Genomic DNA, 23095 nt, shown 5'->3' with positions numbered 1-23095 from the left:
ATAAGGCCAGATTCTCAGCAGGTGTAGATGAGCATTGTACCACTGACATCAATGGAGCTACGCTGATTTACACCAGCTGAGGATCTGGCCCATTTCCTCACTGTCTCTGTCTCATTTAATACACAAAGTGCCAAACTCTTCTCACAGTTCAGTGTCACCAGTGTAAACCCAGAACAATTTCGTTGAAGTACATGAAATTATGCTGAATTTACACTGGTGACTGACTTCAATAGCACTAGTCAGGTGGGCAGAAATTGGCTCTTAAAGGAGTCATCAAGAATGTAAGAACAGCCATACTGGGTCAGACCAAAGGTCCATCTAGCCCAGTGTCCTGTCTTCTGACAGTGGCCAATGCCAGGGGCTTCAGAAGGAATGACCAGAACAGGTAATCACCAAATGACCCATCCCTTGTCATTCGTCCCCACCTTCTGGCAAACCTCCTTATGAGGTTTCTTTTTTAACTACGATTATATTCTGCTATTTTGTTTATCTGATTCCAGAAGAGACTGTCATGCAAAGAAGAATTATTTTGTACCTCCTTTTCGTCTCTCCACTTAAAGATTTACAGAGACTAAGTTCAATAGAAAATGACCAAATGTGTCAGACGTCGCATAGAAATGAACCAGCACTATAGTCTATACAGAAAATTTCGGCAGAGGTATCGCCTCTGATTACTTTCCCCTTTTCGCTCAGGTTGTGACCTAGCAAGGCACTTAAACCCCACAAGGAGTCCTGTTGACTTTAATGAGACAGCTCAAGTACTTACAGCTATGCACATGTTTAAGTGCTTTGCTAGATCAAGCCCGTAGAGCTTGGCCAACTCTATCTGATTTCCTGGCATGTACTGCTATCACAGATCTGAACTTTTGCTGTTTTCCTGGATACTTGCTACACTTCGCTGGCAGAAACTGGTGTTCGTATGGGCCTTCCAAAGGTGCATTTGAGTTTGAGTTTCAAACTAGAGATGCCCCTGAACTAACCCCATGTCCAAAATCCCATGTACTTTGTAGAAACTCAGATCTGGACTCAGACCCAAACTTAGCCTGGTTCAGTTTTTCCAGACTATTCCTTGTAGTCTGATAAGCTGTCTGCCCACATGGTGACACATATGCCTGTGTTTTCTGAGTTCCATGAATTAATAGCTGCACGATTAAAAACGCTGGCAAAAAAACTTTCCCCTATGAAGCTTCGATGTTATTAAAGAAAGTCTTGTTAAAAACATGTTAAAGAACTGTACTTACACATCACTGTTTGTGGTGTACACACTGTAATTTAGAGATTCAATTGCCATCCATCGCACTGGAAGCCTTCCCTGGAAGTGATGCCATTAGAATTGCATTACAGGCTATTATATTAATGGTAGTGTTCATAGCTGTTTCAAAACAATCTTACTGAAACCTGCACCACGAACAACCATTACTTACATTAGTGAGCACTTACACAGGTAGCCCCATTCACGTCAATAGGCCTACTGATATACATGCTCCCCAACTTGAGCACTGGTTGTACAATCAGGTCCCAGATGCACAGCTCCCAGTAAAGCAAAGAGAAGTTCTTTCCAAATGAGTGTGGTCCCACTATGAATTGGAAACAATTCTGCTTGCATGATGCACATCCTGTGAACCATTCCTTTCCCATTGACCACAAGGTATCAGTGACTCAGAGGCAGAATCATGTGGGATTGGATGAAGAGACTCATTAGAAAGTTCACTTCTTCCTCTTCAAGGGATGCCAAGGGTTTAGTGCCTGGGAACTGGTCTTCCTCCCTGAGGAGCCTTGCACATAGGATTCCATCTCATCACTCCCACCCACTCCACCCACTTTTCAATGGAACCTCTAGGGGAGTGTGCAAGATAGTTTGACCAATGATTCATCAACATTCAGTCTCATTACTTTCTCAGGCCCTGATCCTAATCTTAGGTCACTGGCTTTACACCAGTGCAGATCATGGAGGGATTCACTTTCATATATGAGCTTTGTAAATATCAAATTGGAACATAAGAATCAGTTACGTGCCTTTACATTCCTATTTCATTTTTCCTCATTACATTCATGAAATAAATACAAAGGCCAGGGTTGGAGTACAAACTTTCAGCTTGTGCAAAGGATTTGCGTCTAAATAAGTCTGCCTTTGATTAAAAATAATCAGACACTTCTAGCTAGAGTTGTTCCCATCCCTTGCGTGACAGTGTTATATCCCAGAACTCCTTCAGCACATCTGGACAGTTGTCTGTGGTTGTGACACCCTTTTTTAGTAGTTCACTATTTCAGTTGTGAGACAAAGCTGCCTGTGAATAACTAGTTTGCTTTTTTCTTCTTTTCTTTTAATTTAAATTTTTAGTACTCTGAATCGCGACAACAAGACTAATTGTTGTATTTGTCCTATGTGTGACATTCAAAACTACTGAAATCTTACTTATTAGTGATGTCATATGTACCAACATTTACTCTGATCCAAATATCTGTATAGAACAGAATTGCCATTGCTTTAACACATCTGTTTTGCACAATGGGATCCTTAGCTGATGCAAGTTGACATAGCTCCACCTATGTCAATAGAATGAAGCCATCTGAATACAGATTATAGTTGAAAGATGTTTTTTTTAAATGGCTAGTGATGGGCCTCAGCCAAAAAGCTACATCCAAATATCCCTGAACTTTGCATGAAATTTTTGCAACTGGTTCCTTGGATTTTAGGAAGGTTAAGAACCAAACTTTGTCTCTTGGCTCCATCTCTAAAAAAAAGACATAGTAATAACCCCTGATGAGGTGTGATTTTCTTAAAGAATGATCATACTGAACATGTTTGTTTCAATCCTTACCATGGTCTTTTTAACATAAACTTCTTGACCTCTAGACAATCCAAAATCTGCTATTTTTGCAACATAGTTTTCTCCAACCAAGATGTTTCTTGCTGCCAAATCGCGATGAATAAACTACAATAAAGAAAACAGAAATTCTGAGGTAACCCAGTATGCTTAGATGTTCGGCTGTGTGTGTGTGTGTGTGTTCTCCCTGTGTGCTGCCCCAGCTTTGTGCAGACAGCTGGCACAGTAGATGTGGAGCGAACCGCCCAATGACCACAAGAGTCATTAAAGTACGAAGGTGCCAGTCCAGGTTTATTATCAATAAAGCATGGTAATAGCACCTGGTAGACTCTACAAGGATGCTAAGACGTATGCCCATGACAATGGATGCAGCTCAGTGAATGGCGGGACTTTTTGGTCCCCCCTTGGCTGATTCTCCCTCTGAGGTTCATCTTTATACCCTTATACAAACAAGTTAGTACTGCCCCTTTGACATAGTTAATCACTGTCCCCTGCGCGGCTAGTTATCACCTTGATCATGTTGGTTCAATCAAAACATCTCTATTACAAACTGTCATCCTGACCTTATCTTTTAGGAGGGGTCAGTGTGTTCCTGTTATCCTTGGGGACTGTATAAAAGATCAGTTCTGGTATAGCCCTAACAATACATATTGAATAGAGGTGACAAAAACTAGATCAAGCCCTAAAAACTAAAGCGCTGTGTTTTTAAAAGACAAGGAGCTCAGAGCTGACCTGTTTTTGGCTTAAGTAGTCCATCCCTCTGGCCACATCTGCTGCAAAATGCAGAAGCTGCTGAGAAGACAGCGTGGAGGCAGTGCTGTTGGCAATAGCAAATGCTGGGTCTGTCTCCAGCACTCTGCTCTTCCTTAGGAAATCGAGTAAATTTCCATGGGGAGCATATTCAATAGCCAGGTAAAGATACCCTAATGTAAAACAGAGAGAGCAGTATTACATAACAAGCTAAAAATGGAGACAGTGTCAGTGATTATGCATTTCCCCTGATTGGGTCCCACTACTACAGTATAATGCCACACAAGATTCAAACAAACAAACAAACAAACCTTCTATTTCTCAGATGCAGAAGAAGAAGATGGCAATGATGGCCATTTCAGAAGGATTCTTGTGATTTTATAGTTCAAAAAGTGTTTTTCATAACAGAAATGTTGCAGCCCAGCAGTTCACAGTGTGGAATACAGTGTAGAACCTCAGAGTTACAAACACCTGAGGAATGGAGGTTGTTCCAGACTCTGATTATTCTTTCAAAAGTTTACAAGTGAATTTTGAAACTTTACTGTGCAGAAGAAAAATGCTGCTTTTAACCATCTTAATTTAAATGAACCAAGCACAGAAATAGTTTCTTTACCTTGTCAAATCTTTTTTTTTTAAATTTCCCTGTATTTTTTTTGGTAGTTTACATTTAACGCAGTACTCTACTTGTTTTTTTTTTTTTGTCTCTGCTGCTGCCTGATTGCGTACTTCCAGTTCCAAATGGGGTGCGTGGTTGACTCGTCAGTTCATAACTCTGGTGTTCGTAACTCTAAAGTTCTACTGTAGTAAGTGGCCAGATCATTAACTGGTGTAGATCTATTCACTGCAGTAATCCTCCCAGGTAAACATTGGCTTATGAACAAACCTCCTGTCCAACTACCCCATTGCTTGGTTTTGAAACAGATTAATTCTGCAAACCACCAAAAAGAGCACTGCTGATCACTGGTGGTCCACAGACCACTGTTTAGCTATGTCGTGTTTTCTGTTTATTATGCATCTAAATATTTTATGTAAAAATCTGCTTATATTTTATGTTATAAAAAGGGTGCCATCTTTCCTTTTCTGAGCACAATAATTACTTTAATATAAGGAGAATTTCTGGCCTGGACAAATATGTAGTTTTATATTTTATTTTATTGGAATTTTTAAAGCCAGGTAAACAAAATATCGTACCCCGATGTTCACATGCTCCCAAAAGATTTATGATATTATGATGATGTCCAAGTTTACAAAGAACTTCCAATTCTCCAGCAAAGTCTCTGTGATCATCCTTTGAGGCATACTCTGAAAATATAAGAAACATTTATTTATGTACTCATCTAAACTGCAGTTAAAACCACGCTGTTGCTACTGTCATTAAGACAAGAACTTGGACTACTGGTTGATGTTGAAAAGGGATAAACTCCATGGTATTCCAGTCTTTACCTAAATAATAACATCATTCTTCAGTCAAAAACCTAGAGGCATCATAACGTCTTCAACAGTCACACCCAATATGTCACTCCTCTTATGGTATAGAGACACAATATGCCTTAGCAGGTTATACAAATCCATCAGCCTAAAAAAGAGAGTGAGCAGATCTTGATATTGAAGTCCCCAAATACCAAACGCCTTAAAGCATCCAATTCAAGGGTAATAAAAGTAGCCAAGCAAGCTTATTCTAAAAGCCATCGATAGGCTAACACGATCGTACACCAGAAATATTTTTCACCTAGCACACTTACAATGCAGCACAAAATAAGACTTCTGTGAAGTCTGGTGTAGTAAACCAACTGAACCCACTTTCTGTTTACCTATGATGAAAAGATCTTTAACATCTAAAAATGAGAATATGATCTGAAACATCATAGCACAGTTGTGAAATATGCCTGGTTTTATACCTACCCTGCAAAATCAAATAAACCTCGGTTACCGCTATGATTCATCTTGTCCTTAATTAAGGGTCCAATCTAACCCCAGCTGAAGTCAATCAAAATAATCCACTGAGAGTTGGACTGAGCCTAATGATTCCTAAAGAGCAAAATCAACAATGCTTGGATCTCTCTGTTTAAAAGATACATTATAAATCTTGGGAGAGTGGCTGGAGAGTTGCCCCTAAACTTATGTTTTAATTTACCATATACCAGCGTTTCATGTCCCTGTTTCTACTTGTGTATTGTAGCTGGCATGCTGGCATAGCCAGAGTGGTATTGCCCTTCTGGGCTACCCACACTTAGACCAGTTTTTCATCCATAAAAGATGCACACTGGGTGTGACACATGACCAGTGAGGTATTATAGAAGGTTTTGTGCTGGCTTGGTAAATCTAAGTATTGGAATATCCAATACCTGCCCCATTCTTTGCAGTTCATCCTAATTGAGTGACCTCAGTCGGCTCCCCTGGGACTCCGGTCATAGTGGCGTAGTTGTGCTTGGACACACATTACCACAGGTTAATTGGGTTTTTGGATCAAAACCACACACTTGTCAAAAATTAATTTTGATATTGGAGAGCTTAAGGGTTAAAAATCAGTTACAGTGAGTGACCCAGATCCTAGGAAGATCCTGACAGAAAAAGCTTGGAAGAATTGTGCTCACAGAGGGGGTTGTCTTTTAAAAAAAGGCCCCAGAGCAAGAATTGAAAAATCTGTTAATGGCCAGTAATCAGGAGGCAGACCCAGCGAAAATGCCTGCAGTGAGAAACTAGCAGCAACTTGAACAAAAGCTAATACCTCTTCGATTGCAGGGAAAGCAAAAGATAGCTGATATGGAAAGAGATGCTGCTGAAAGAAAACGCCTGTGTTCTGAACATTAACAAAGAATCACATATATTCAATTGCAGGAACTAGAAGCTAAGGCAAAATGGACAAACTTAAGCTCCAACTCAAGAGAATGAAGGACAGCATCATCCTGAAAAGCGTCTCAACAGCAAAGATGGGGATAGAATCTATCCAGTTTGTAACCATGTTGGTATGTTGTTTGACTCTAAGTAGTTGTCTATGTGTAACTAAAATATACCCCAACTCTGCCACCTTTTATGTAAATGCTTTTACTGCGAGGTCAGGTGAAGGTAACCCCATAACTTGGGCAAAGAATGTAAAAATCAATGGTAAAAGCTGTTTAGGGCAAATTACAGGTTCTAACATCAGTCTTGTTAAAGAGGATCTTGTCAAAGAGGAAGATTACTTACCAGGTGAAAGTGTGAATATTTTAACCCTCTATGAGTTTGCTGTAAATGTGCCTTCAGCCAGAATCCACCTTGAGTGGAATGGCATTAAACATGAAGTTATAGCCGGTGTAAGGAAGTTATTGCCTAAGCATCTTTTGATTGAGCATGATATTAAAGCTTTGTTTAGTCAGGTTAACATAAATCAGTCACAGGAAAGAAATAATCCTAAACCTGTGTCTATTGGGGCAATAACTGGCCTATTGAGGAATTCTCCAAATGTTTGTCTGTGGAAAATAGCTGTTTGTGCAGAAAAGCAGTTTATATGTGAATGAAGTTTCTGAATGTCTGTCTAATATCTCACAAGTGAATCTGGAAATAGATAAAGCGCAGAAAGAACGCATTGGTCAGGAAAATGTTTCTCCAGAGCAGATTAAAGTTGATGATCAAATTAAAAGCCCAAACTAAGGAAGAAAGGATTAAGCACCCTGCAAGACCAATGACTCAAATTCAACCCTTAAAAACATAAGGGGAGACAATGTTTGTGTTTTTGTGTATTTACATATATATGGGTAGAGATCAACAGTGTAATCAAACAGTTCCTGTCTATGCTGTATTCTGTTAATTCAGAGATCAAAAGAAATTCTTAACAATTAAATGAACTGTAAACCTAGGATATCGCTGTATTCATCTTTCTTTGAAGTGTATAGCCAATCATCTGCAAATGGTGGAAAAACAGGCAATGCTTTATGTGGATCTGTGTGGAGAATTATCTGCCATGCTTAGGAAATGAGTGTCTATTGTTCTCCGAGTCCCCGATCTGTCACAAGAAGGCCTGAGACTTGGGTCCTGATCCTGTCATCTCAGATCTGCTTGAGGCTTCATGCAGGGGAAGCCTAAGCAACAAGGAATAAGATCCCAGCGCTGACTGGCCCACCTTGAATATAAACATTGGACTATAACCTATGAACTATTTCTGAAATATGAAACTTTTTGCCTCTACAAAGCTCACCATCTCTGCTATGAGTCTGAATCTCAAGCACTGTACTCATGTCTGTGTGTATACTGGTCTTTTAACTAATCCTCTCTCCCTTTTATTTTTTAATAAATTTTAGTTTAGTTAATAAGAATTGGCTGTAAGCATGTATTTGGGTAAGATCTGGAATATTCATTAACCTGGGAGGTAATGTGTCCGATCCTTTGGGATTGGTAGAAACTTTTTATATGATTAATAAGCTTTCATTAGTTCTCATCATATTTAACTTGGGTGTCTGGGTGAAGGTCTGAGGCTGGGTTACTTTAAGGGAACTGCGTTGTTGGCTTCTGGGTAACCAGTAAGGTATTATAGAAGGTTTTGTGCTGGCTTGGAAAATCTAAGTATTGGAATATCCTCCAGCTTTGGGGATTGTCTGCCCCATTCTTTGCACTTCATCCTAATTGAGTGACCTCAGTCGGCTCCCCTGGGATTCCGGTCACACTGGGTATCATTAAAAACTCAGCATTCACCATTCCATGCACCAGCAGCAACCAGGTTTTCTCTTCTTTTTCTGAGAATGGATGATACAATGGCCACCCTTAAACAATTGCCAGTTTCCTTGGATAATGACCTAGAGAGCTGCATAACAACATCTGCACTATTCCAGGCACTATAGTGGCAGTATTCTAGTATTTCTGGAACTTAGATACCATGCTGATAAGCATCTTAAAAGTACCTTAGGGTATGTCTATACTACCTGCCAGATCAGAGGGCAGCAATCGATCCAGCGAGGGTCAAATCGACCCCTGAGCACTCTTCTGTCAACTCCTAAACTCCACCGCTGCGAGAGGCGCAGGCAGAGTCGATGGGGGATCCCAGCAGTCGACTCACCATGGTGAAGACACCACAGTGAGTAGGTCTAAGTACAGCAACTTCAGCTACATTATTCACGTAGCTGAACCTGCTTAACTTAGATTGATTCCCGCCCGCCCCCCCGCAGTGTAGACCAGGCCTTAGATAGAGAAGTGATGCCCAAAAAGAAGTAGAAAGAAATTTAAATGACCCTACAAATATACTGCTACCGTATCTATTTATTTAAGGCAACATTGGCAAGTTTTAAAGGCTCTGTGCCATTATCACTGTGGAGTAGTAAATGATGAGATTTTCATGTGACTCATCAAACAGACTGAAACTCATATGGAAGAGTCAGCACTCAATGATACCGGGTTAAACTATAAAAAACACACCGACAGAAAAAAAAGCCATCTCCAGGATGCAAACCTTGGCCAGGCAAAAGCAGAAGTGAGCTTATTATTCATGCTTATTATTTAGTATTTATATTACAGTAGCAGCCAGAGGCCCCAGTCAGAATCAAGGTCCCCTTATGCCAGGCACTGTACAAACCCAGATAAACATAGGGCCCCGGCCTCAAAGACTCTGCAGTCTTTAATGAAAACCGCTGACCTTTCATCCTTTTGATGGCAGCATCCATTCGCAAGCCATCCTTCTTAATTCGTGCTTTAAGGACTTGTCCAAAGTTGCCCTCCCCAATCACATCTTGAAATTTGATGTCATTCCACTCGAGGACTGGATAGATAGTGGGGTCTGGGCTGTTCTTGGCTTTCCTGCTCAGAGTGAGAGTTCCTGAGTTAAACTGGACAGCTGGCTCTTCTCTCTGTGAAAAAAATTGACCACGTTAGTAGTAGTTTGTACCGTATGGAGTAATACCACAGAACTTACTACCCATTCAATATAAGCACATGGGAGCTGAGCCTTCTCTAGCTTATTGTCTTCTGCAGTGTAATTCCTGGTTTATACTGTCTAAATGAGAGGAGAGACACTTGCTGACTACTTTTATAAAAGTGTAGTGGAGGCTGACAGAAAGTAGGCTACAGGGTTGGGTAAGCTTCCTTCTTCATGCTGAGCAGCTTCCACTGCAGTGTTGAGGAAGAAAGAAGAGAAAGCGAAACATCTGAGCAAACTATTACATCTAGCAACTAAATAGTCTCCACTCTCTCCCTTGCCTAATCAGGCTGGGGCACATCAAATAGTCTGCTGTGTTTGAGGGGTCATCCTCGCTTTAATTAATGCATCCTCATAGGATTTGCTAATGTGGAAGAAAAGAGTGTAGGGAGAGTTTCCGTGGGACCTAACAACTGGTGATGATGGCCTATACTGTCCACTGTATGCAAGAAGCCGGAAGAGGTGTGGTGCTGCCATTGGCTGGCTCTTGGCCTGCCGTGCCCATCTCTACAGACTGTGGAGGAGCAGTTACTGGGGCTCGGAGTAGCAGTAACTTGCACTGCATTTTACAACCCACGGTGCAGCTTAAATGGAGACTACACCACACCGAGTAGTGTGTTCACAAGCCTTTCTCTGGTCTGGCAGGGCATGCCTCCCGTCCTCACACACATCAGATCACAAACTGGTGCTGCAAAGGAGATAGAAGCAGTAAAGCAGAAGGGGAGACATAGCACATAGTTGCCTTCCTTCTCGAGGTGGACCCTCAACTTTGTATCCCACAGTTGTGATCCCCTGCTCACCTCTGGGTCAGTGGTAGGAAAGCTTGACACTATTAATGCTAGCACATGCATTAGGGGGCAGCTTTATTTCGAAAGTCAGAAGAGGAGGAGGAGGGAACCATCAGAAAAAGACAACAGATGAGGCTGAGATGAACAACTGCACCGACAAAGCAAAACTGGAAACTCACTACCACATTTTGGAAGGCTTGAGCCATTCTGCGCTGGAAGTTGGCTCGCTTTAGCTGCAGCATGATGAGAAAGGCCAGGAGGATTGTTAGGCAGGTCATCCCTGCTGAGCCAAGGATAGCAATCAGCAGCATTTTCCCTCCCTTCGATTCATATGGAGCTGTTGAGGGGAAAATGGCACTTAATAGCATCTGGTTAACGTTGACAGTCCTCTGAGGGGAGTAAATATTAGCATTCTTATTTTACAGATACACAAATGGAGGCCCAGAGAACTTGGGCCTCATCTTCGGTAGTGCTGAGCACCCGTGGCTCCACTGATTTCAACTGGAGCTGGGGGTGCTCAGCATCTCTGAAAGTCAGTCCGTGGGTGGCCAGGCTGGTGAAATTCCATGGCCTGTTTTATGCAGGAGGTCAGATTTGATGAGCTAATGGTCCCTTCTGGCTTTAAACTCTAAGAATCTATGAAACGTTGGGCCCCCAATAACTGGGGCACTGAAAGTCAGCAGCCACTTCTGGAAATTGTGTGACTTGCCCCAGGCTACACAGTGAACCAATAACAGAGCTGGGATTCAAATTCTAAGGTCTTTGTCTGGATGTGCACTGGGTACATTTTTCTTAAAATCCAACAAAATTCAGAGTAACAAATAAAAGCTCATCGGTCCCCAGCTGTGTTCTCAGCTTGCTAACCCACATGGCCCCTCAGACCGCCCAGGCATGGCTTGGACTGAGTTCAGGAAGCTGGGTTAACCAACCTTTTGTTTCCGGGAGAGTCTGCAGTTCAAGAGAGGGATTTGGGTTGCTCAGTCCAATATTGTTCTGTGCACTAATCTGAACCAGATACGCAGTGTTCGGCTCGAGACCCTTGAGATGATACTGCGTGATGGTTGTGTTTTTTATTGTGACGTCAATGTGGTTGTACTCAGCCTTGCCATAAATCTTGTAGCTGATGATGATGGAGGAGATGGACTGTCCCGCAGCAGTTGACCAAGAGATGATGGCGGAGGTGTCCGTGATGTTGAAAATCTTGATGTTGTCAGGTGACGGTGGGATTCCTATGGACAAAAAAAGAACATGTTCCAGTTTACATCCATCCTTGCTCCTTCTCTTAGCGCCAGTCCTTTCCCCAATACTCCCACTGGCTTAAACAGAACCAGGATCAGGGCGACAGCAAATGAAACTTGACTATGTTTTTATAAACTTGACATGGTGCATTTCATTCTGGCACCAACTACTGCAATACTGAACACTTCCAGCAGAGTGTCCTCATGGTATTCCCTATCCTTGCTAGGAAAAAGAAGAGACTGCTTCAGGTACTACTATCCTAGACAAAGGGCTTCCTCTTGAATTAGGGCAGCATAATTTTACCTCCTGACTGGATCAGCATCCCCCTGTGGTTCCAGTATCCCTTACTTTTCATTTCTTTAAGGCCTGTTTTCCTTGTCCATCCAACAGCCATTAGGAAGGGTAGAAGTCAACGGCAAAACTCCCACAAATTTCAATGGGAGCAGGATTGAGCCCTTAGCTGGTAGCCACAATCACAGCTGGCAAGACAAGTTCTCCTTGGAATAATATACCTATGGTGATATTTCCAGAAGCAGGTCACCACTGTCATGTTTGTAATACATGCAGGGCCCAGCTGTGTAACCTTTACCAGTGTAGGTAAGCACCTGTGCGAATGGGATTAGCACTGAGGTTGCAGGCATGAGCGGTGCAGAGTTGTGCTCTTCCAGAGGAGCGTACTAGAAGCATTGGGCCTCAGGCAAGCACAATGACTTCACGAGTCCCCAGGGAGTGTGGCTGCGGTGACAGTACTGGGGGGGGAGGGAGGGGGCAGGTGAGACGATGGCCTTGCCACCATTCTCATCCCTTCCTACCTCCTTTGAGGATTCTAGCACCAGCATTACGACAGACTCAACTACTCTCTGCACTCAGTGTAGTGCACAGACATTGCATCCTCTCCTCACCCTTCAGTGCTTGGTACAACTCAGCCAGATTTCCCGAATCAGTGAAGATCCTATTGTCTTGGATGGAGCTGTGGGTGCCCAGCACTTCTGAGAATCAGGCCCTGAGGGTGGGATTTTCCAAAGCACCTAAGTGATTTAGGAGCACACATCCCATTGAAAGTCACTGAGACCTGTGCTCCTGAGTCACTTAGGAACTTTTGAAACTCACATCCTTAGTCTCTGACCAGGTGGATAAGAATTAGTGCTGACCCTCAGTTATCCCTCTGAACAATAGCTAAAAGCAGCTGTAAATGCACATTCAGAAGCACTATGCTATTACTGCAGAGAATTACTGTGACGTTGCACTCCATATGTTTTATGGAAATATGTTTATAAGTGTGAATATGATGTAACTGGAATATGCGTTATTCAAAAGGTCTCTTGTAAGGTATCATTACAAAGCTTATAATCTACTGAGTGTGTTCACCCTATTTGTACGAATGTGTCATCCTTGTATCTGAAGCTAGAAATATGAAGTATTACTCTGAAGTTCTATTGTAACTATGCAAAGTGTGAGCCATTAGTGGTGGCTTGGAATCTTGATGGCTCCCATTAACTAGGACAATTGGTTGTGAATGGTTCTGTTTACTCGCAAACCTTCCTGGCTACATGCACGCCAGCCCTGAAAGAATGGAAAATGAGGTCTTACAGTGACATGTGATCATGTCACCTGGTACTGGAATCCATCTTAAACCTGGTGCTTTTCCATTTAGGAGGGGTGGGGACCCAGACACACAAAAGATTCCCACCTTGTGCCAAAGCTATAAAAGGGGGTAGAACAGAACAAAAGGGGCTTCAGTCTTGAGAAAATCCCTAGTTACCACCTGAGCTGGAACTAACAAGAACTGTACCGGGGAAAGGATTGGGCCCAGCCTAAGAAGGAGTCTAGTCTGTGAAAGAAGCTTATTGGAACATTGCTGAGGGTGAGATTTATCTGTATTCAGTTTCTTAAATGTATTAGGCTTAGATTTGCATGTTTTGTTTTATTTTGCTTGGTAATTTACTTTGTTCTGTCTGTTATTTCTTGAAACCACTTAAATCCTACTTTATATACTTAATAAAATCACTTTTGTTTATTTATTAACCCAGAGTAAGTGATTAATACCTGGGGGAGCAAACAGCTGTGCATCTCTCTCTATCAGTGTTATAGAGGGTGGACAATTTATGAGTTTACCTTGTATAAGCTTTATACAGAGTAAAACAGATTTATTTGAGGTTTAGATCCCATTGGGTATCTGGGTGCTGGAGACAGGAGCACATGCTGAGCTGTTTTCAGTTAAGTCTGCAGGTTTGGGGGTGTGGTTCAGACCCTGGGTCTGTGTTGCAGCAGACTTGCATGTCTGGCTCAACAAGACAGGGTTCTGGAGTCCCAAGCTGGCAGGGAAGATGGGCTCAGAGGTAGTTTCAGCACAACAGGTGACAGTCCCAAGGGGGTCTCTGTGACTTAACCCATCACAATTACATTTTACAAAGACCTCTAGCAACATCAGAATCCTGCTGGGGGTGGTTAGGGGGAAGAGGAAGAGAAAGGAATAAATAAAGTAAAGTGAATCCAGTCACTTACTGTCACTGTAGGTCCATGCATACAAATAGTCACTCCACTCTCCTTCAGACCTGGTATTCACACGTACCCTGCACCTATACTGCTGTCTGGGTTCTAAATCATCAATAACCAGGGTGGATATATTTCCTGGCACACGGGTGATAACACTGATCTCATCACCACTGTTGTCATTCACACGCGTCCTTTCCACTTCAACAAGAAGGTCATCTTCTGGCTTCTGTGCTATTGGCTGCCATGACAAAATCAGAGATGTCTTGCTTTTAGGAAGGAGGGTGAGACCTTCTGGTGGAGGAAGACCTTGGAGAATCCACAGAGAGAGAGAGAGAAAAAAAACTTTATTTTATGTCTTCTGGATACTTGCACGCAAAGGCTGGTATTAAAACAATAATCTGGAACTGGCCATCTGGGTTAGTGGTTAGTGCTCTGCACTGCCAAGTGAGGCCTGAGGTCATCCATAGTTCAAATCTTGTCCTCCATACCTAGCAGAGGCTAGAATTGCTGTTGAGGTCAAATGCTCAGCCCAAGCATGGCGTGTTTTGGGTTGCTTCTCAGGGACATGACATCCTTGCATGGATCACAATACTGACATTTTTAAATGACTTTAGCATTTTGCAGTGCCCTTGATGGTGCCACTGGAAAGTACTGTCAATCTCTGATGCTGCTGGGCCTGCCACAAGTAGCAGGGTGGTGGATTTCAGATCTTCAGTTTCTCTGAAATGCCATTTGCTTCTCAGAAAATCTGGAATTTCTCCAGCCACCTCCTCCAGCCACGTTCCCTCCTGGACTGAAGGATTCATGTGGCTTCATTTGCTCTGTTTTTGTGAAAGATTGTTTACTTCTAACATTTGGTGATAAGGGTTTCACAAACAGGAGTGCTGGTAAGAAACCAAGGGCCTGATGCCTGATTCTCCACTGCCCTGAACCATGTATAATAATTTATAGTGCTACAAAGTGCATGTAAAAGGCTAATATGTCAATTTGGTAGAATTCTACATTCGCTTTCATAGGTGTTAATGACTACACATGGTGCAAGGCAATGGAGAATCAGACCCTGGCACTTTATTTCCTGGCCACAGTCACATTTGCTAGATCAGAATAGCAAAGGTTAATGCCCCTCTCACTACCTACAGTTCTTTGAAGGAGAATGAGGGGGCCTGAATAACTATATTGCGTGTGGTTAAGTAAAACAACAGAGCTATGGGACAATGTGAGGATAGAGATAATAGACTTGGGAATTCAAATTACATTGAAGGAGATGGGGTGGAGGGAAGAAAGCTAATACTCTACAACTAGTAGATCCCTGGTTGGTTGCTGGTGTGCACAAGCTCCATACAAAGAACTGTTGGCCTGGGTGTCAGCAAAAAAGTATCTTTCTTGTCTCATGTCCTTCACTGGGATGGAGGAGGGTTGAAAGATTATGGATGCAAAGTGGAAGTTTTTAAACATGAGGAAGGGGCCAGGCCCCTCTCTTTTTATTGATGGATCATTTCCATGTTAAGGGTTCAGTAAACAAGAGGTCATTTATTTAGTGCTTGAGTATTTGATTTCTTCCTGTTCCTTGACTCTGTATGAGATTCTGATTTTCGAATAATCTTAACCTTAAAGAAGTCAACATAGTCTAATGGTTAGAGCCATCACTAGCAATCAAGAGAAGGGGTTCTATCCCCAACATTGTGGAGCACTTGCTGTGTGGCATTGGGCAAGTTACCTAACCTCATTATTCCTCAGTTTTCCCAACCTGTAAAATGGGGAGAATGATATTTAGTCACTTTTTGCAATTCTTCCCCTTTCCCCACATTTTCCTTTGCTTTGCTTGAGACTCCTCTGAAAGGATCTGAACCTCCCCAGGCCCCTCTGTTTGAGAAACATTATTTTGGGGCTTGGTCCAAAACCCACTGAAATGAATGGAAAGGCTTCCATTGACTTCAGTGGGCTTTGGCATGCATGCAGATGAATGCAGCTGTGCATATTGCAGAGAAGACGAAGGAGGCTGATTGAAAGCTCCCCATGTGAAAGGCCAAAAGTCCTACGTACCAAGTGCAGCCGTTGTGAAGCTTGCCTGTGGCCCAGGATGCCCTTCTCCACCATCCCCTTGCCGGCTTAGCTGAACACAGAACTGATATTCTGTTTTGGGTTCTAGATTAAATAATCTCTTGCTCTTTCCATTTACTGGGAACGAAAAGAGAAAGAAAGGTCAACCCTCCATTCCATTCTGAAAAATAATAAGGGATTTTCTGAATCCCGCATCACAGCTGGGTCTGCTCTTGAGAGAGGTCAAGGTTATGGGCTCCGCTTTACCCCCATTACTCTAGGATGAGCTGTTTAGATGTACATGTTAATTACCATTATGACAGTATTGCTTATTATGGGTTAAAGCACCAGCAATGTGCCCAGCCTTGCATGAGATACAAAAGGGCAGATTTTCAAAAGTACTGAAGTGCTCAGGATCCTCAGGGGAGCTGCTGGGTGCTGAGCACTTCTGAAAATCTGGCTCCAAGTGAGCTGGCCCCGATCCAAAGATCTTACAATCTGATCCGGTGCAGGTAAACCTCTTCGCTCTTGTGGAGACTTAATGAAGTCATTGGTCTAGCTATTAGGAGTTCAGATACCACAATGATGGACAAAACATACAAGCCTGGAAAGAACGAATTGGAATCCCGAATACCCATGAATGTGTTGGCTAAAGTCTCAAGAATCCTCAGTGTTGATGTATCTGTGTTTCTTTTCATCAAGAGATCCCAGCAAAGAGACTTGGTGTCTAATGAAGATGATGTGTAAAGTGATATAGGTTAGACTCCCATACAACCAGGCATACTCCCTTAGATCTACTTGCATCCAGTTATTGATATGTAAGGGAAAGCAAGGTGACATAAATTACACACTGAGGAGTCAGAAGATGTCAGTTAAAGAGGATGGGGGCTGCTTTAGATTACACCTTCTTACATCCTCAGTTCATTGGTTTTTTTTAGCTACGCTCCTCGCTTCTGGCCTGTCAGAGTCTGAAATATGTCTGTTTTGATTCCCTTGCACTCAGTGGGTCAAATTTAGAGCTGATGTGTAAGGTGTGTGTTTGTAAGTTAATCATGTACTTGGCAAAGTGTGTGTGAGCCCATGCAAACCTATGGGAATCTCGGAAAAGTCTACATGACTTTAATGTACATTTGACAGGACTGGATGAAGTGGTAAGCTACACCAATTTATAGTCTCCTCTAGGCTACTCAAATTCACTTGACTCACTTCTGAACTTGGCCCTTGGTCTTTAGAAGTCCTAGAAGCCAGTACTTGGGTACCACAATGATAGGAGCCTTATAAAAACCTGAGACAGAGAAATATGTAGGAGGCCACTTGCTTCTGCTGCTGCTTTAATATCTTTTTAGGTTGAAACCTAAGTAAGAATTGCACTTGCAAGGGCCAGCCGTAGGTTCTGTTGAGCCCTGCATAAGTAAAAGTCATTTTTCAAAACAGAATTTTACGTTAGAGCAAACACCACATTCCGATTTTTCTTCAGCTTGACTGTAGATGAGGTTTCTGTATGAGTGATGGGATGAAAGAACTGACCCTTACCTTCTACTGACATCCAGGGCTGATAACCTTTAGCAGGCTTATACAGGAGCTTGGTTGACACAATCGGTCCATCACCAGTATGGGAGTCAGCATTGATATTGATGGTGAGAAAATTATGTCCACTGTCTATCATCCTCGGAGCATACTGAGGCACAGGAGGAACTGAGCAAGAATGTGACTATTAGACCAGATCTTTTATTTGTCTGTATTAATAAAACTGTGGCATCTACCTGTATTCCTATGAATCCAGGTATTGCCAGACTGTATCAGAGCAATGGTCCATCTACTCCAGTACCCTGTCTCTGACAGCTGCTTCAGCAACATTTCTCTATGGTAGGGAAAGTTTCTTCCTAACTCCCGTTAGTTAGAGGTGGGATTATATCCTAAAGCATAAGGGTTTAGATCCCTCTCCAAACACTTGGATTTTTTTTTCAATCTTTACCATCCCATTCATTTGCCAATTCACAAAAATTACAATGCAGGAGGCAGCTGTTTAAGGTAGAAATGCTTTAATATTTTGAATGCAGATGTTTATTTAAACATTTCCCTGTAGCGTTGTCAATAAAAAACATTTCAATCTTGTGCCAGTCTACGAGAACCAGAAAGTGAAACTGATTGGAAACATTGTCCAGGCTGAATGAAATGTCAAGAAAGTAAACAAATGTTATCCACAATGAAAATACATCAGATTTTTAAAATTCCTTCATCTTTAATAATCCCACGTAGGACTATCAAGAGGAAGGAAGACTGTTAAAATATGGGGTTTGATCTAGATAGTGTCCCCTTATGGTCAATATGCTCCCTACTGTAAGGGTCCTATTTCTATCACTCTTACTCACTTTGACAAGCACTCACTTACTCACATACCCTAATTTTTAGAGCTGCTGAGCGAGACACAGAGGCCTATTGGTGGTTTACTTCTCTGTGTCAGTAACTCTTGTCAAGCCTGACACTGTTGTCATGATATAGAACCAAAAGGTAGCATGTAACATATCACTGGAAAACTTATAACTCACTGATCATTAATATTCTTGAATGAGGTATGGATGGGTGTGTACAAAGAGTTATGGATACGTGCTAGAATTATGTTCTTAAAATGTGTTTGGCACGCAATGCATAATCTCAGTCTGCCTTAGACATAGGACTGTATTTGCTTGTCTGACCAGCCTGGTCATTAGGCAGAGACAATTAAACGTATATTTATATAAAAGGTAGACAAAGCCATGAATGTAGTGTGTGGGAGTTGGGAGGGAGGGGAAGATAGCCTCTTAACTATGAGTATGTCTATACTACCCACCATATCGGTGGGCAGCGATCGATCCAGCGGGGGTCGATTTATCGCGTCTAGTCTAGTCTAGACGCGATAAATCGACCCCCGAGCGCTCACCCATGACTGTACTCCACCAGGGTGAGAGGCGCAGGCGGAGTTGACGGGGGAGCGGCAGCAGTCAACTCACCACAGTAAGTACGTCGACTTCAGCTACGTTATTCACGTAGCTGAAGTTGCGTAACTTAGATCGATCCCCTCCCCTAGTGTAGACCAGGCCTATAAAGACAGGGGATCTGAACCTCACGATAAGCAATTGAATCAACTGATAGTATACAATACTACTGCATTACAAAAATGTATCGAGTAAGGTCTTTTATGAAAAAATGACACTTTGGTGATTAATATCATTGAGAAATATGTGCATTAACACTATGTGAGGTATTATGGATACTCACTGATATTATGCTTTGAAGTCTGTGACCAACATAGGGAGAAACCAGGTTTTCTCACAGACAGCAGGGAGGTAGCTATCTACTGTCTCCAAGGTAAATTAAGCATTATCGAAACAATGTAAGTCTGGTTTACATGCAGATCAGCACAGAGATGGAAAATCAACAGGAAGCCTTCCTGCATCTTGTAACTGGGTAAATGGGAAAACAGCATGGTGTCTACATCCCAGCAGGAGAGAAGCTTGGGCTGGGCTTACTTTTCAAAGACTGCATTTGAAAAATTTACTGGACTATACAAAGATAGGGGAGAGAGCTGCATAAAATTCAAGGGGCCAGAGCCCTTCAAATCACAGGACATTGGATCCTTCAACCAAGGGGGCTAAAGTCGCTGGGAACTATATATAGGTGAGAAACCTGCTTAGACAAAGACTGTAACTTGCTGAAATTAAGTTTTAGTCTCAGAAGAGTATTTTTACTTTTGTTTGCTTGTAACCCTTTCTACCTTTACTCCATTATACTTGGTATCACTTAGACCAGGGGTCGGCAACCTTTCAGAAGTGGTGTGCCGAGTCTTCATATATTCACTCTAATTTAAGGTTTTGCATGCCAGTCATACGTTTTAACGTTTTTTAGACGGTCTCTCTCTATAAGTCTATATATTATATAACTAAACTATTGTCGTATGTAAAGTAAACAAGGTTTTCAAAAGGTTTAAGAAGCTTCATTTAAAATTAAATTAAATTAAAATGCTGATCTTACGCCGCCGGCCCACTCAGCCCGTTGCCAGCCTGGGGTTCTGTTCACCTAGGCTGGCAGCAGGCTGAGCGGGGCCTGCAGCTAGGACCCTGCCTGACAAGGGGCCGGTAGCCAGAACCCCAGACTGTCAGCGGGCTGAGCTGGGCCGGTGGCCGGGACCCCAGACTGGCAGTGGGCTGAGCGGCTCAGCCCGCTGCCACTCAGCCCGCTGCTGGTCTGGGGTTCCGTCTGCCGGCTCCTGCCAGCCAGGGTCCCGGCTGCCGGCCCCTCTCAGCCCACTGCCGGTCTGAAGTCCCGGCCCTGTACACATAGAGTAGGTATCTACCTTCTCCCTGGTCCTAGCCATTCTCTTCCTCTCTCTCTGCACTGAGATGAAGATGGGAGTGTGCTGAGAACAGGGCTGGGGGGTGAAGGAGCAGGCTGGGGGTTGGGGTGCAGGGTCTGTCCAGGAGCTAGAATGAGGGAGGGGGCTCAGGGTTGGGGCAGGAGGTTTTGGTGTGGAGTGCTTACCTGGGCAGCTCCCGTTTGGTATGAGGGGTGCAGGTGGGAATGGGGGGGCGGGGTGCAGGAGCTCCCGTTTGGAGCTCAGGGTGGGAGTGGGGATGTGGGGGGTGCAAGAGTCAGGGCATAGGGTGTGGGGGGCCTGGGTATTTGTGGGGGGTGCAGGAGCCAGGGCTGGGGTTGTGGGGAGGGGTGCAGGGGTCAGGGCACAGGGCTGGGGTGTGTGGGGGGGTGCAGGGGTCAGGGCAGAGGGCTGGGGGTGTGGGCTGGGGTTATGGGGGTGCTCCCAGCTCCCTGCCCTGAGCGGCTCACGGTAGGAGGCTGGAGAGGATATGCCCTGATTCGACCCCCTTCCCCAAGGTCCCCGAAGCAGAGAGAGGCGCTGCGGCTCTGCTTTTACTTCTCCCCCGCTTTTACCTCTCCCGCTCCATAGCAAGGGCTGTCAGCTGATCAGCCGTAGGGCGGGAGAGAAGGAGGGACAGGAACCCAACACGCTTGGGGAAGAGGCGGGGGGAATGGGAAGCTTGCCTGCCCTGCAAGGAGAGAGCGGAGGGCACAGGGTGGAAAAGAGCAGGCCGGGCCGGGCAGGATTTTTAGTGGCACGCTGCGGTCTGCCTGGGTCCAGCAAACAGCAGCGTGCCATTAAAAATTGGCTCGTGTGCCATGTTTGGCACGCGTGCCATACGTTGCTGACCCCTGACTTAGACCTTTGACATTTTGCTTAATAAACTTATTTTTCTTTTACTATACAACAATTCTGTGCAGTGATTTAAGTAAGAGTGTTGGTCAAACCCAAGTTAAATTAGTGAACTGGAGTGCATTGTCTCTTTAAAGGAGCAACGAACTAATAACTTCTTGAGCCTTCCAGGATAGGATACTGCTGGGAGACGTGTCTGGGGAACTCAGAAGTTGGGGTCACTGTTTGTTACCTGCAGAGCAAGGTTTGGACTGGCAGAGTCCTGAGGAGTTTGCTGGCAATGCAGACAAACTGGTGTTGCAGGGAGTTGTGACAGACCTTAGCAGTAGCAAAACTCACTTGCTGAGGCAGAGAGGGGTAACGCAGTAACTCACAATTCTGGGAACCTCAGCAGATTGTCACAGTGGCAGACAGTTTGGGGGAAATTTGGGACTGAGAGGGTATTGGGGGTTGCTCTGCAAAAAGTAACTGGGTTGTGGAGGCCAGGGTGTGACCCGCCTGCTGGCTGTTGGTGTTCGGGCTGTGAGCCATAGCAGCATAGCACCGATAGCATCCAAAGTTGCAGGGCAGGAGGTGACATAACCTCTTACTGGTCTGGCTTGAACCCCAAAGCACCACTCTGAGCGCCTGTATCTCTGAAGTCTATGGGTTTTCTAGGTGCATGACAATTGGGCTTCTTTTATTAAGATGAGTTAATATGCATGGCAGTACCTAATTTACACTCTATGTTTGAAGATACTTGTCCTAGTCCATAAAGAAGATTTTCCATACTACATTTAATATCAGCAAAGCAGCAAGCTCTGGGCCTGATTCACAGCTCTTTCCAGTCAATGGAAGGACTCCCATTGAGTTTAATAATGTAGGCTTTGGTTCAGGCTCTTTAAGCATAGCTGGAGTATGAATGATGGAGCAGGATAATATACATGGAAGGGTTAAGTGTTTGTATAAAAAACCATAAACATGACATAAAGGAATGGGCTCATGACTCAACTCAATGCATTATCAGATCTCTGAACAGAAACTGCTAGAAGATAGATCGCATCTCAAGGATGCTATGGACATTTAACGGTGTAAGCTTCCCCGTGTTAAAAGAGGGACACAAGAACATCTGAAAGCACATGATTCAGAGAACCTTACCTTTAACTGTAACCCGGAAAGGCTCTTCTGCCATCCCTGCTACCGTCTGAACACTGCAAACCCATGTTCCTGAGTCAGGGGGCTGGATTCTATTGATATGAAACTTTGCTTCTGAGCGATTGCTAACAAATGAGACGGGCTGAAATGACAAATCATAAGAAGGTTCTGACAAACCTGAACAAAGAAAAACCTCCTCCAAGTCACTCCTCCTCCTAATTTAGGGTCTCATCCAAAATCCATTAATGCCAATGGTAAGTCTCCTATTAATCTCAATGGGCTTTGGATCAGGCCCTTAGTATATTGCACATAGTCATTACATGTAGTATATTACACCTCAGTCAGGAGTTTTCTAGTACAGACAAAATGGCCCTGGTAACTTCTGATTTTGATCTCACTGTTGCTCTGTTATTTCCTGATTACTGCATGTTTCACTCTGCAACCTTCACTTTCCTTTAATGTAGCTTTTAACATGGAACAATAATAAATATAACTTCCATTTATAATCCCTGTCCTCCCAAAAAATCCCAAAGTACTTCAGAGAAAGTCTCGCTTCTATTGGCCTCAGTGACAAAACTTCCATTGATTTCCTGCTCTGCATGTATGAGCCCTCTTCACCCATCTGTAAAACGTAGCTAACTCTGAAGGAAATTTAACAGCCATTGCACACCAGTGGTTTTTACTCAGTTTTGCTGCTACAACTGGTTGAATTAGCAACTACCAGTAAATCATC

At 43.4% G+C, this 23095-nt stretch overlaps 1 protein-coding gene across 4 annotated transcripts in view; it reads right to left on the bottom strand.

The window, feature by feature from the left end:
* The window catches only part of TEK (TEK receptor tyrosine kinase), an 84648-nt gene that overhangs the window by 3684 nt on the left and 57869 nt on the right, over positions 1-23095 (bottom strand). For 3 of the 4 annotated variants that reach the window (XM_084628542.1, XM_084628545.1, XM_084628544.1), the window contains 11 exons: positions 22366-22504; positions 17556-17717; positions 16026-16160; positions 13992-14288; positions 11177-11476; positions 10427-10584; positions 9181-9391; positions 4770-4880; positions 3561-3751; positions 2823-2936; positions 1242-1312 (listed from right to left, as the gene is read on the bottom strand). In XM_084628542.1, coding sequence (XP_084484668.1) covers positions 1242-1312; positions 2823-2936; positions 3561-3751; positions 4770-4880; positions 9181-9391; positions 10427-10584; positions 11177-11476; positions 13992-14288; positions 16026-16160; positions 17556-17717; positions 22366-22504 — 1889 coding nt within the window. The remainder of the gene's footprint in view (positions 1-1241; positions 1313-2822; positions 2937-3560; positions 3752-4769; positions 4881-9180; positions 9392-10426; positions 10585-11176; positions 11477-13991; positions 14289-16025; positions 16161-17555; positions 17718-22365; positions 22505-23095) is intronic. The other variant, XM_084628543.1, reaches the window with a different exon arrangement.

Source organism: Lepidochelys olivacea (genome assembly GCF_965140295.1).
Source record: "Lepidochelys olivacea isolate rLepOli2 genome assembly, chromosome: 5".
NCBI lineage: Eukaryota > Metazoa > Chordata > Testudines > Cheloniidae > Lepidochelys > Lepidochelys olivacea.
Note: the sequence above shows the minus strand (reverse complement) of the source record. Positions and strands in the feature narration are given on the sequence as shown.